Source organism: Miniopterus natalensis, chromosome 18, assembly GCF_054644295.1.
Source record: "Miniopterus natalensis isolate mMinNat1 chromosome 18, mMinNat1.hap1, whole genome shotgun sequence".
In the NCBI taxonomy this organism is placed as follows: Eukaryota; Metazoa; Chordata; class Mammalia; order Chiroptera; family Miniopteridae; genus Miniopterus; species Miniopterus natalensis.
Window position 1 is genome coordinate 1,988,694 of NC_142098.1, and position 13,176 is coordinate 2,001,869.

Here is a 13,176-nt window from a genome sequence, read left to right on the forward strand (position 1 = left end):
GGGCAGGAGGGCGGTAACCAGGGAGCACTGTCAATTTAGATTCAAAACTGGGGCCGAGACTGCGCCCCGAGCCTGCCCTCGCCCGCCCACCTTCGCCGCCGCCTTCCCCGCCGCCCGCGAAGGACCGAGGCAGCGGGTCTCCACGCGCCGTCGGAAGAAAGCAGCGTGAGGAAGCGCCGAAGATTTGAAATCGGCGCGTCCGCTTCACAGAAGCCAACTGCTGGGCCTGGGGGGCCTCCGCGGCCCTGCTCCCACGGTGAGGAAAAACTGGGAGCCTCTGCACACGGCAGAAAGAGGCATCCGCCCCTTCCTAGCCCCGCGCCAGCTTCCGAAGCGGATTTCCCATCCCTGCCGCCACTGTTCCTGCGCATCACTCTGTGTCACCCGGAAGGCCGGGTGTTCGCCATCAGCAGGTGCCCATCTTTACATACCATTTACGGTCTTTTTCTTTCACTCTCAACTTTAGCATCTTCCTAACTCTTGGTTTTGCAGCAGGTTTTTTCATCTTTTTGGGGATGATGAGTCCACAATCTTCTCCCCTTGGAGAGTTGCATTGGGGACAGTGTGAGTCATAAAGAAAGGGTTGGATCTGTGTGTCCCACCCAGGGAGGAATATGCCTTAGTTGCTCCATGGGCTTCAGACACTCACCCAGTGGCAGGGATCCGAGAACCACAAAGATGAGCCTGAGGGGCTTCCTGCTTGCCCAGTGAAGCCGCAATTGTTCCTAGAGTGGAGCAGCCAGTTGAAAGGGCTACATTGAACTTGCACAGAGCTGTGATTTATTCATAGCAGGCACCAAGGCCTTTGTGGGCCTGGTCCTACACAGTGTCAGAGCAGTCAAAGCCTCTGTGCCAGATACCACTGTCCTGATAGGAGCCTCCTCCTCCAAGGCTGTGCCTCCTAGAGGGAATTTGGCAGGCAAAACAGTGCAGCTGAGTAACACAGCAGGGTAATTATTATTATTTAACATTTACTCTGCAGACCCAATATGCTAGGTGCCTCCTGCTGATTGGTTTTTCCTTTAGAAGTCTGGGTCAGAGTCCTGAATTAAATAAATGCATTAACAATAATTCCTTTCAGCAAAAAGGGCAAGAATAGAAAGGTTAGCTCAGGATAACCATACAGGATGTTCATTTGTCACAAACCAGTAGCGCGGCTTGCTCCATCAGCATGGATTGCAGAGGTAAACAGTCCATGGAGCCCTGGGCTCCCAGCAATGCCCACAGCGACCTGTGCTTTTTATATCGAATTTGAGTTCAGATTTTTAGAAAAGAGCCTTTTCTTCACCTGTGCAGCTTAAGACACTTTTATTCAGCATCATGCCATGCAACTCAGAAATCCAGATAAATGGCATTTGACTTTTTTGCAGAATCCCAGAGCAGATGTTAATCATACAAACCACTGACATGTCATCTAATATTGGCTCTTCCTAATGCGCACTTACCTGGTCGGCCAGGTAAACTGCCTGGGACCACTGCATTAGCTGTGTGGAGACCTAGGTGTTAGGATAACTGAGTGCTTAAGAAGACTACACTTTCTTTTAGAGAGATAAATAGTGAAGTATTTACCTATGAAAGTATTTAATGTGTATAAGATTTGCTTCAAAACAACCCAGCATTGGAGGGAGGCATTTGAGAATAAAGAACCAACATCTGTACTGAATCTGGGTGATGGGTACATCGGGTTAATTATGTTATTCTCTCTACTTTGGATTGAAAATGTTCTTAATAAAAATTTATTTATTTGTTTATTTATTTATTTTATATATCTTTATTGATTTCAGAGACAGGAAATGAGAGGGAGAGAGAGATAGAAACATCAATGATGAGAGAGTCATTGATCAAGCCCACAACCTGGGCATGTGCCCTGACCGGGAATCGAACCCCGATCGCCTGGATCGTAGGTCGACGCTCAACTGCTGAGCCAGGCCCTGCCGGGCCTTAATAAAAATTTAAAAGTAAATAGATGCTGGCCTCTGGATGCCTCTGACAGGAGTCCCTCTGTATACATTTATTCATCTCTCAAGCAGAGATAATTATCAAACAATTACTGTTACAGTTACTGTGGCTGCATAACAGGTTACACCCAAAATGTAGTGGCTTAATATAGTGACATGTCTGTTTTGCTCATGAATCTGCAACTTGGCAAGGACTAGATGGAGAGAGCTCATCTTGGGTCCACATACCACCGAATAAGGGGTGGGAGGGCAAAGGAAGCAAATGAGTGGCCTCCAGAATGGCTTGGGCTTCCTCACACATGGTGGCTGGGTTCCAGGGGAGCCTTCTGAGTAAGAGCTGAGTCCTCCTTATGACCCGGCCTTGGAAGTCACAGAGCAAGCCTTCAGCCACATGCTAGTGGCCGGAGCAGTCACACACCTTGCCATGCTTCAAGGAGAAGAGATAAGATGGGGAGTGTCTTGGCTGAAGTAGGAGGTGCCAGCAGACATGTGGAATAAGGAATATTGCTGGGACCATCTGGAGAAAATGCATCTGCCACCCCAGCTCACTTGGAGCAACCCCTGTGCTGCCCACACCGCCCACCCTGGAGTTCAGCTCTGTCCCTGAGAAGCCAAATTCTCTGCCCCTTGGGGTGGCACAGAGACCAGTGGCTTGCAAACTATAGGGGTTAGTCCTAGTGGTCATGAAATCATTTTAGACGGTTTTAAAGAGCAGTTTTTGTTTTTGTTTGTTTTGTAAACTAAAGAAGAATGGGAACGATTAGCCTGGCTCCCCGACTGCCTGAGTCTCAAAGGCCTGGGGCTCGGAGTGACAGGAGGTGGGCTGGCAGCGAGGCTCGGGTGACCCACGGACGCTGAATGAACCACCTGCCCTTGAGTGCGCCCTCGCCTGCAGACACCGAGGTCCCACCCACCTCCCTCCTCTGGAAGCCTTTTCCGCTCCTAGCTGGGAACTAACCCTTTCTCTCTGATGCTTTTCTTTGGTTTGGTTTGATTTGGTTTTGTGACAGTGCAGGCCTCGGGCTTAGGGCTTAGATTCGGGCGCCCGGCGGTGCGGTCCCGATCGGTCCCGCCCGCAGCAGGGAGGTGGGGCTTGAGTGAGCCAATCTGCGCTCCCGGCGAGCCCGCTTCCCGGAGCGCCCCGCCCCCGCCGGGCCCCCTCCTCATCTCCCACCCCCGCTCGGGACCCCCAGTCTCGCCCTTAAGCGCTCTCGCCCCCTCTCCACCCCCAGTGTTTCCGCACAGCACTTATCACAGCCTGCGGCTCTGCAGGGCCCGGGGCCTGGCTCCGTTTTCGCCTCCTGCGCGCGGCGCGGGGTCTTGGCCGGCGCCCGCGCGTACCTGGGTGAGCAGACGCGCGGAACGCGGGCGGCTGCGCAGGAGCGGGCGCGGGGGCCGCGGGCCGACAGGGGGCGCGCGCGGGCCGGGCGGGGCCGCACCTGTGCTGCGGGGCTGGGGGAGGATGGGGCGGCGGGGGCCCCGCAGCAGCTGCGCGCCCCGCCCCGCGGGCTCCTCCCCGCCGCCGCGGTCCCCGGGCTGCTGCCCGACGCGCTGCGCCGGGAGCCGGGAGCCGGAGCCGGGAGCCGGAGCCGGGAGCCGGAGCCGGGGCCGAGCCGCCGCCGCTGCAGGGCCGCCTGGGCCGGGCGACGCCGCGGGCTGCATGGAGCCCCCAGAGAGCGCCCGCCCGGGAGGTGAGTGCGCCCCTGGCCCCAGGAGCCCCAGCTGCGCCTTCTCCGCAGCGAGCTGCACACCCTTGGGCAGGGCCCGCGCCGCCGCCGAGGCCGCGCAGACCTGGGGCCGCCCCGGGCCGGGCCGGGGCGCCCCCGAAACAGCCGCCCCCGCCCCCTCGCCCCCGGGCCGGGGCGCCCCGACCGCCCGCGCCCCCTCGCCCCCGGCGCTGGGCACCGAGCCCGGCGAGCTTCCGGTGGGCAGCCCAGAGTCTCGTCTGCGCCCTTCGCGGCCGAGCCGTGGACCCGGGGTCAGGGATGGGGCGCCGGGGCTGGTGCTTGGGGTCCGGGCGGCGAGGCTGGGGCGCGCCTGCTTTGTTCGCCCCGGCGGCGGCTCCGGGGCGGGCGGGGCGCGGCCGCAGCCCCGTCGAGCGCCGGGCCGAGCCTGGCCTCGGAGCGCACCGCCTGCGGGGAAGGGCTCGCGGGCCCGGGCGAGGCCCAGGGGCAGGTGTGCGCGCAGTGAGCCCTGCTCGCAGCCCCTCCTCTGTCCTGCGGGAGTGGACGGAAAACTGGGGACCTCCTCTCAAGCCCTTTCAGGAAGCATCCGCCTAGGAACTAGGCAGCGAATGCAGGGCTCTTCCACCGCCGCGACCAGGCCCCAGGTGCACCTTGGTTTCCTGGAGGTCCCATTCGGGGGAGCCACTCCCTGACCACACAGGGACCCGCTGGGGGTCCCCCGCGGCACCGGTGGCCTCCTCTGGAACCAAACTGCTGGCCCGGGAGGTGTTCGGGAGCGGTGGGTCCATGCTTCTGTCTGCAGTCCGTGGTTGGGCAGGTTCATGCCCCAGGGTTGCCAGGGACCCTTGTTACCCTTCCTGCAAGCGCCGCACACACCCAGGGGCTGGCCGGTGTGGGTTTCCTTTGTTTTTTATTTGTGGGAGGGATCCAGCCTTTTCTCAAAACTGACGGCCTGAGGACAGCCGCCCCCCTTCCCAGTGGCAGCTTTGCGGGGATGTGAATGGAGGCTTTGAGAGCAAGGGCTGGGAGCACAGGGTGTGAGATGTGGGCAAAGCAGCCAGGCCCTGGGGCACAGCCCCTCTCCCCCTGCAGGGCTGTGGCGCGAGCTTAACCACCCTTCAATTTCTGAATCTCACTAGATGCCTCAGATTAAGTCATTCAGTGCACAGACATGTATTTACCAGGTGCCTGTCCTGTGCCGGCCCCATGGGGCTGGGGCAACACTCAGCACCTGCTGTGACCCCAGAGCTGTTTCCTGCCTGCACAGCCCTGGTGATGCCCACTCCATGGGATCTCACCAGGTCAGGGGTTGGTGGCTGTGACTGTCACTCTCAGTTCACGGACTTTTGTAAACTATTTTGTACAGTGTGGAGCACGCACAAAAGGAGAGAAAACAGTAGGGAGAGGCCCTGACTGCCACCTCCTGCCTGCTCAACCAGACCCCACCAACCTCCTCTCTTCAGCAGTAATTTGTAGCAAATCCAGACAAATTTCATCTACAGTTGTTTCTGAAATTACCTCTGAAAGATAAGGTTTTTATAAAGCATAATTCAAATCCCATCTTGGACCTAAACGAATTAACAATATCTTAATCCTCAAAGGATGCAGACACGGAGGTGAGAGGTGTGAGGAATGTGGTGGGGAGTGTACTTCTTGAAGGGCCCCAACTGTTGCCTTTGGAAAACCAGGGTTCTAGCCCACCCCACAGGGCAAGAGAGAGACTGAGCCTGGACGGGGCTAGAAGGAGGGGTACTGAGTCTAGGGACAAGGGGCTGGGGAAACGGGTGTTGGTACACCACCTCTGTGACCATCTCTCCCTCTCTGAAGCCATTTGTTTTTATGGCATTCATTCACTTCATTACTTCACTTGATTGCTCATGGGCACCTGCAGAGGGCCTCCTCCACGTAGGAGCAAGGCCCTGACACACAGCAGGGAGCTCGTAATTTGGGCCAAGCTCTCTGCACAGTTGTGCTGGAAAATAGGTCAACAGCATAACACAAGGTATGCTGCTCTACTCACATCAGCAATCAGCCCCGGGTGGGGGGTAGACTATGGCACCCCAACTTTAGTCTCACCACAGGGAGCTGTCCTGAGGCATCAGAAACACTAGCTCGCCTCTGCCCTGGCCTGAGCAACCCAGCTTGCAGCTCAGTCAGGCTGCCAAGCACCCCACTTCGTGCCTGCCAGTGAGGTTACTGCTTTGTTGGTACCCCAGGAAGAGCAGTGAGCCTGACCTGTGGAACATGTCCTTTCACCCTCCAGGGACCAGACTGATGGGTCAGACCACCCCTTATTAACTATGGCAGGGGGTCCTGGGCTCATTCATCCAACAAACATTTAGGGTGCACCTACTGCTGCTAGGATCAAGCCCAGACCCTGGAGCTCACACCCAACCCCAGCCTCCGAGCCAGGTGCCTGGTGAGTAGTAGGTGCACAGCAAATGTTTTGCCCTTTGACTCCAGCCAAAATCAAACTTTGTTTCCATTGAGGACTTTAAAAAATTAAGATATGTCGAGTCCTAAAAATCACCCTTTTAAAGTGTACAATTTAGTGTTGTTAGTATACAGATGACCTCCAACTTAAGATGGTTCAACTTAATATTTTGTCTTTACGATGGCAGTCAGCAATAATCATTCAGTAGAAACTGTACTTTGAATGTCCAATTTTGATATTTTCTGAACTAGCAGTATAATACTGTCTCTTGTGCTGGGCAGCTGTAGGCTAATGTATATGTTCCTCTGAGCATGTTTGAGGTGATCTGGATGAAGCTATGATGTTCAGTACATTAGGTGTCTTAAATGCATTTTTTACTTACAATATTTTCAACTTATGATGAGCTTATCATAAGCCATCATAAGCCAAGGAGCATCTGTATTCACAAAGTTGTGCAATCATCACCAGCATCTAATTTTATTTTTTAAACTTTGAGATTTTTAAAAAAATAAGTTTTTATTGATTTCGGAGAGGGATGGATAGACAGAAACATCAATGATGAGAGCCATTGATTGGCTGGCTGCCCCCTGCACGCCTCCATGCGCCCGGACCGGGAATCGAACCTCGATCTTCTGGATCATGTGTCTGTGCTCGACCACTGAGCCACACCAACCGGGCAGCAGCATCTAATTTTAGAATATTTTCATCACCCCCACAGAAACCGTGTAAACATTAGCAGTTTCTGCACATTCCACACACCCCAGCCCCCAGTCTACTCTTTGTCTTCTTAATATATTGTTGTTGTTAAGCCTCACCCAAGGATATTTCTTTCCATTGATTTTTAGAGAGAGTGGGCGGGAGGGGGGAGGGAGGGAGAAAGTGAAGAGAGAGAGACATCGACGTGAGAGAGACACATCAATCGGCCGCCTCCCAACCAGGGGCAGGGATCAAAACTGCAACCCAGATATGTGCCCTTGACCAGGAATCTAACACAAGACCCTCTGGTGCTTGGGCTGCTCTAACCACTAACGCTGGCCAGGGCTTTAATTTACTTTTCTACTCTATGGACTTGCCTGTTCTAGACATCTGCATAAATGGTGTCATACGTGGCCTTTTGTGTCTGGCTTCTTGCACTCACCGTAATGTTTCAGGGCTCACCCATGTGGTAGCAGGTGTCAGAGCTCCGTTCTTTTCTGTGGCGGAGTAGTATCCCATTGGTGGGTGGGCCTCATTCGGTTTGTCCATCATCTGTTTTGTTGTGTTTTTAAAAATATATCTTTACTGATTTCAGAGAGAGGAAGGGAGAGGGAGAGATAGAAACATCAGTGATGAGAGAGTCATTGATTGGCTGCCTAGCCCGCAACCCGGGCATGTGCCCTGACCGGGAATCGAACCCCGATCGCCTGGATCCTAGGTCGACACTCAGCCACTGAGTCACTGAGGCCAGGCCCGGGGGCCTATCATCTGTTGATGGACATTTGAGTTTGGTTTCACTTTGCCTACTGTGGATAGTGCTGCTGTGAACATTGGTGCTTGTGTGAACATGTGCTTTCAGTTCTTTTGGGTTTAAGAGTCAGAGTGGAATTGCTGGACATGCAGTGATGACGTTTAACAGTTGGACTCTCTTCCACCGTGGCCGCCCCACTAAACATGCCAGGATCAGTCCCTGCATCTACCATGGCACTCTGACTCTGAATTTCCTTTTCCATCACATTCTTCTAGCCAAAAGGTCACTTGATGGCAGAAGCTACATCTTTTTCTCCCCCCCCCCCCCCAGCTTTGACACAGGCCAGGGTACCAGGATTTATAGAGACCAGGTCACTGCCAAAGGGAGATGGAAAATACTCAAAGACTAGACACACACTGTATTCCATTGACTCTAAGACACATAGATGCTTTGCTGTTTCAGGGATGTTGGAATTTGATGAAATGTGCTTCTTATGGTTAGTGCAATAGGCCACGGTGCCTGTGGGGTCTGTCCCAGGCTCCTGGCTCCCACTATCTATAAAGAGGCATATCAAATTTCCCAGTGTCCCTTCCCTGAAAGATGGGGCAAGAGTGTGCTGTTTGGCTGAAATCCTGCTGGTTCCCCCCACCCCACCCCCTATCTTAGCATCTTTCTCTTAAAAGTGCTAGTAGATACTGCCTCTCTCAGCCCAAACCTTCCAGCAGCTTCCCCCAGCTCAGAGCAGCAGTCAACGTCTGCACGATGCACCCTTGCTCATGTCCCTTGGCCCTTGCCCTGACTCCTCAGGCATGGCACAGCTCGCACCCACCTTCAGACCCCTGCCCCCAACAGAACTGCCCCTACCTCTCCCCAGCACCTCCCGTCCTCAAGAGGGTGGAATCATATGCTTTGTTCATGCTGTGGCCCTGGCGCAGAGTGTGCACTCAGGAAACCTTTGCTGGATTGAAGAATGAATGAATGAATGAATGAATGAATGAATGAATGAATGAATGCTATCTTGCCTAGAGGGGGGGCCCCATCCAGCAACAGAGGGACAGGGCAGATGTGAGCAGAGACCCCGCCTCTATCCCTCTGTCTTTCAGAAGTCCACTTCTGCCTGGGTGGGGCCCAGGGAGCAATTCCAGCTTCCCTATGGGCACACGTCAGGGGGTCTCTCCTCCCTCCTTTGGACCCTGTTCTCAGCCCTGCGCCATGACCTAGGAATGCAGGCCAGCAGCTGGTGCTGAGCTCAGACCCTCTCATCCCCTGTGCTGTGTGCCTGGGACAAGCTGAGCCACTCTCTAAAACTGCACCCAACCTCCCTCCCTCAGACTGTTGGGCAGTGCCTGGCACAGACCAAGTATGAGAACACCATGAGCCACTGTCACTTCTGTTATTACCCCAGAGCTTCCTGCTCCGTTTGGAGGCTCTAACAGCCCAGGAGTCACTACCACCCCAAGCCATGTGTGTGGAAGTGTCTCAGAATTGTCACCAGCCAAGACACAAGTCCATTCCTGCCACACTTATACCCATGACACCCCTCCTCCTGAGGAGACAAAGCAGTATCCTGCAGAGTAAGCCCCCCCACTAGGGCTTCCTTGACCCACTTCCCCAGCTCAGAGCAGGGTCCAAATCCCCCTGGGGGGAAGGTGTCCTTGCCAGGCTGGGAGGGCTAGGACAGGGGCAAGTGTAATTCTACCTTCTAAGGATGCTCAGAAGCCAAGCTCCAAATGCAGCAAAGGTGGAAACCGGATCCCGGGCCCCCATCCAGCCTGGCCAGCCCATGTGATGACAGTAGGGTGCAAACCTTGACAGGCTGGCAGGTCCACCTTCCCTCAGCCACATTCAGGGAGGGTGGTGCCCGCCTAGAGGAGGCCAGGGTGCACTGCCCAGCTCTGTGGCTGTAAATTGATGTCCACATGGTGGCGTCCAGGCTGCTGACCACAGTTGAGGGGGACAGCCCACCCCTCACAGGCAGCTGTTAGCACTGGGAGCCCCAGCTGGGCCCCCCTTGTCGCGACGCTCAAGGCAGCTGCTCCTGGGGCTTCATCCACTCAGGCTCTCGGCATTCACCCGAGGCTTTGCAGGGCAGGGCTGAGGGGCCCTGGGGCTGGTTCGCTGGAGTTTACCTGCTAGTCTGTGGGGTCCCAGGGGAATGTGTGGGCAGGGCTCCAGGACATTCTACAGGAGGAGCTGGTAGATGTGAGAGCCGCTGCTCCTGTGTTCCCATCTCCAAGCACGTCCCAAGGGGCCTCCTGCTCTCATCTCACAAAAAATAAATATGAAAAATGAGAAATTGCACTTTTCAATAAGTTTGCATAGAAAAACCCTGAAAGAACATTCTCCCAATCATGAGGTGTGGTGGGTGGCGAGGGGGTCTACTGACCCCCACCCCAACCCTGTTCTGTAACTCCCTATGAGAATGTATTGTGTTGAATTCAGACACAACTTCGGTTCTTTCAAAGCAGTCAGTCCACAGAGAATGGACAAGCAAAGGGACCAGCAAACAAGTCCCCGTGAGACCTGCATGGCCTGCGTTCAAACTCAGACCCTCAGGGCCAGGGTCTGGAGGCCACCACACACGGGAGAGGAGCAGCTTCCTCAGAGAAGCCCTGACCCTAGTCTGGGATCCTGGCCTGAGGCCGCCCTGAGCACTGCCCAGCACCTCAGAGGGCCCATGAGCCAACTTCTAAAGTCCTCCCCGCCGTGTCCTGGGGGGGTAACAGCCCATGTGTCCTCCCAGGTAACACATTTTGTCTTTTGCAGAAATAGTAAAGGAGGTTGAGGTGCCACAGGCTGCCCTGGATGCCCCAGCCCCTGGGACAGGGGACAGCTGCCACTTGCCTGTGGCTGAGGAGGAGGAGGTGGGAATCCCGATACCGGCACCTGGGCTCCTGCAGGTCACAGAAAGGAGGCGTAAGTATTCTGGAGCTGCCTGGCATGTTCCATGGGACCTGTGACCCCCCGGGGAGTGGGGATCAGGGCTACATCCTGTCCAAACAGTCCCCCAATGCCCCAAGCACTGAGCTTTCAGCTTTGGCTCGCTGGGCCTCAGGTGTACCATCTGTAAGTGGGGGCCCCTAGAAGGTGTTTGGTCCTGAATGTGGGGAGCAGAGTTGGGGGTCTGGCTGTCCCGTCTTATTGGAGCCCTGTTGGGCTTTACTCAGAGCTCTGGTTCTTCCTTGGGCCTCATGGGGGAGGGGGGCCTCATGGAGCAACTGCACCAGTGACAAGCCCCCTGCCCCCAGAGCCCCTCAGCAGCGTGTCCTCCCTGGAGGTGCACTTTGACCTCCTGGACCTCACCGAGCTGACCGACATGTCCGACCAGGAGCTGGCCGAGGTCTTTGTTGACTCCGATGATGAGAACCTGACTGGTGGATCGCCAGCAGGTGAGGCTGGCATCGGGATGCGGTGGGCATTGCGGAGCGGTCCTGGGGCCCAAGACCACTAAACACTGCTCCCTGCCATCCCCTATTTTTAAAAATAATTTTATCTTGATTGTGTGTTTAAGTATTTGCCACCAAGGCACCATTTTACTCAACATCTCTGCATTCTATGTATCTGTATCTCCTGTTACCACTACCCCTCCTCAATTCTGCTTTTCAACCACAAAGAGGCCCAAGCCACAAACCCATTGAAGGTAGAATTTACTAAACTTAATCACAAGTTAAGCCCTGCCCAGTGTGGCTCAGTTGGTCGGAGCGTCGTCCCGACACTGAAGGGTCGTAGTTTTAATTCCCAGTCAGGGCACATACCTAGGTTTTGTTCGGGTTTGATCCCTGGCCTGGTCAGGGCATTTGGGAGAGGCAGCTGACAGATGTTTCTCTTTCACATTGATGTTTCTCTTCCCTCCTTCCCCTTTCCTCTCTCTCTCTCTCCCTCTCCCCCTTTCCTTCTCTCTAAAAATCAATGAACATGTACTCAGGTGAGGATTAAAAATTTATTTTTTTAAATTACAACTTAAGCTGAGCACAGAGGGGTTGCCATTCACCCACCCTGAGCCCCTCCTCAGCTCAGCCTGACTTGGTTTCCCCTTGGTTCCTGAGGAAATGTCCTTGGCCCAAGACCCCAAAAGCCTCAGAAATGGCAAGGCAGCCAGTGGGGTGTGTGGGCTCAGAGACATTTCTCTCTCCCTGCTCAAACCCCATGCAGGCGGGGTCTGGGGTGGGGTGATCAGACCCCAGCTCTGTGAGCCTACACTCTGGGGAGCAAGGGGGTGGTCATCTGCTCCTAGCCAGGCTCGCTCTCTGGGTGGGGCCTCGGCTACACAGCTCAGGCTGCACCCAGACACATATCCTCATTGCCGGTGGCCTGGTACATTTTCTAAGTACCCAGGGGACCCCAATGTATGGCCAGACATCATGTTGGGAGGCACACATGGGCCCAACCCAGTAGCTTCAGGAGATGCAGGACCCCAGGCCATGCTGACCCTACCCGTTTCCACCAGGCCTACACCCACTGTCCCGGCCCGGCTGTCTGCGATCCCCATCCTGGACTCGTACCAGGACTGAGCAGAACCGTGAGAAGCCACACCTTGGCGACCCTGAGCGGCAGCCAGCAATTGTGGACACATTTCTCACTGTGGAGAGGCCCAAGGAGGACTAGGCCAGCCAGCCCCGGGACCTGAGGAAATTCGATGTAGTGGGTTGGGGTCTCGAGGTACCCAGCACAAGCACAGCCCCTTGGCCTTATGTCCAATTCCTTCCTGATCCTTGGATCAGGGCTGACGTGCCCAGGGACAAGACAGGAGTGGACTGGGCCTTCTGGAAACTTCTGTCTGCAGGACTGGTGCTCTTGTCTGTCACAGGATTCCCAAGTGGATGCTGGGTGAGGGGGGACCTGAGTAGATGACAGCTCCTGGGGTCTAGCTAAGTACGAGGGTGGAAGAGTCAATCCTGAAAATTGCCACCTTGATTGCAATCCTGTCCCCTTCTGGCCACCCAGGGAGCAGTGCCAGCACTGGGGCCCCTCCTAGGCCCTAAAACCCTGCTTGTCCTGGTCCCTACGAGACAGCCAGGCCCACCCTCTTTAGCTCAGAACACCAAATATGACATGACTGCCTCAGACTGCTGGGGGTGGGTCACCTTCTGCCAGTCCCTCGCCCATGCTGTCCCCACAGCCTGTTAGTGCACATCGCCAGCCGGCATCCTGGCCTGAGGGGGTTGAGGGTGTGAGGGGACCTGGGCACAGTCCCTGGCCCCAATTCAGGGGCACCAGGCACAGCTGCTCCCAACACTGCTTTTTAATGTGCTAGAGACAGAACAGGCTTCTGGTCTGGCTGCAAGTCCAAGATCGGTTTTAAAATAAACGTGTGAGCTTGCTTTTTTGTTCCCACGCAAAACTTCCCTGACCTGTTCCCCACTGAAACATCCTGGGGAGAGGAAGGTGCCCTGGGCACGCAGGTCCACTGTGCTCAGCTAGAAGGTCCCCCAGGGAAAATAGGCCTGAGAAATGCAGGCATTTGCCTTCCACATTGGGGCAGGGGATGCTAACACTCCCTCCACATGCGATCAGCAGCAACACAGGGACGTTTACCAGGCACAGTCAAGAATGTCCCTTAAAACCCAATCTGGCCCTGGCCGGTTTGGCTCAGTAATTAGAGCATCAGCCCACGGACTGAAGGGTCCCGGGTTCGATTCCAGCCAAGGGCAT

At 55.3% G+C, this 13,176-nt stretch overlaps 1 protein-coding gene across 1 annotated transcript; it reads left to right on the forward strand.

The window, feature by feature from the left end:
- Window positions 1-3,420: 3,420 nt before the first annotated feature.
- Window positions 3,421-12,472, forward strand: DBNDD1 (dysbindin domain containing 1). Its single transcript, XM_087827470.1, has 4 exons — window positions 3,421-3,649; window positions 10,291-10,440; window positions 10,773-10,913; window positions 11,972-12,472. Exons 1-4 carry the CDS (start codon window positions 3,421-3,423, stop codon window positions 12,127-12,129), a joined length of 678 nt encoding a protein of 225 aa, XP_087683596.1. The 3' UTR covers window positions 12,130-12,472.
- The last annotated feature ends 704 nt before the right edge of the window (window positions 12,473-13,176 follow it).

What these genes read in the sequence shown, in the direction of transcription:
- DBNDD1 (XM_087827470.1), top strand. Translation starts at nt 3,421, where the DNA reads ATGGGGCGGCGGGGGCCCCGCAGCAGCTGCGCGCCCCGCCCCGCGGGC. An exon ending in AGAGAGCGCCCGCCCGGGAG is followed by an intron (nt 3,650 to 10,290) that starts GTGAGTGCGCCC and finishes TGTCTTTTGCAG; the next exon opens with AAATAGTAAAGGAGGTTGAG. An exon ending in GCAGGTCACAGAAAGGAGGC is followed by an intron (nt 10,441 to 10,772) that starts GTAAGTATTCTG and finishes CCCTGCCCCCAG; the next exon opens with AGCCCCTCAGCAGCGTGTCC.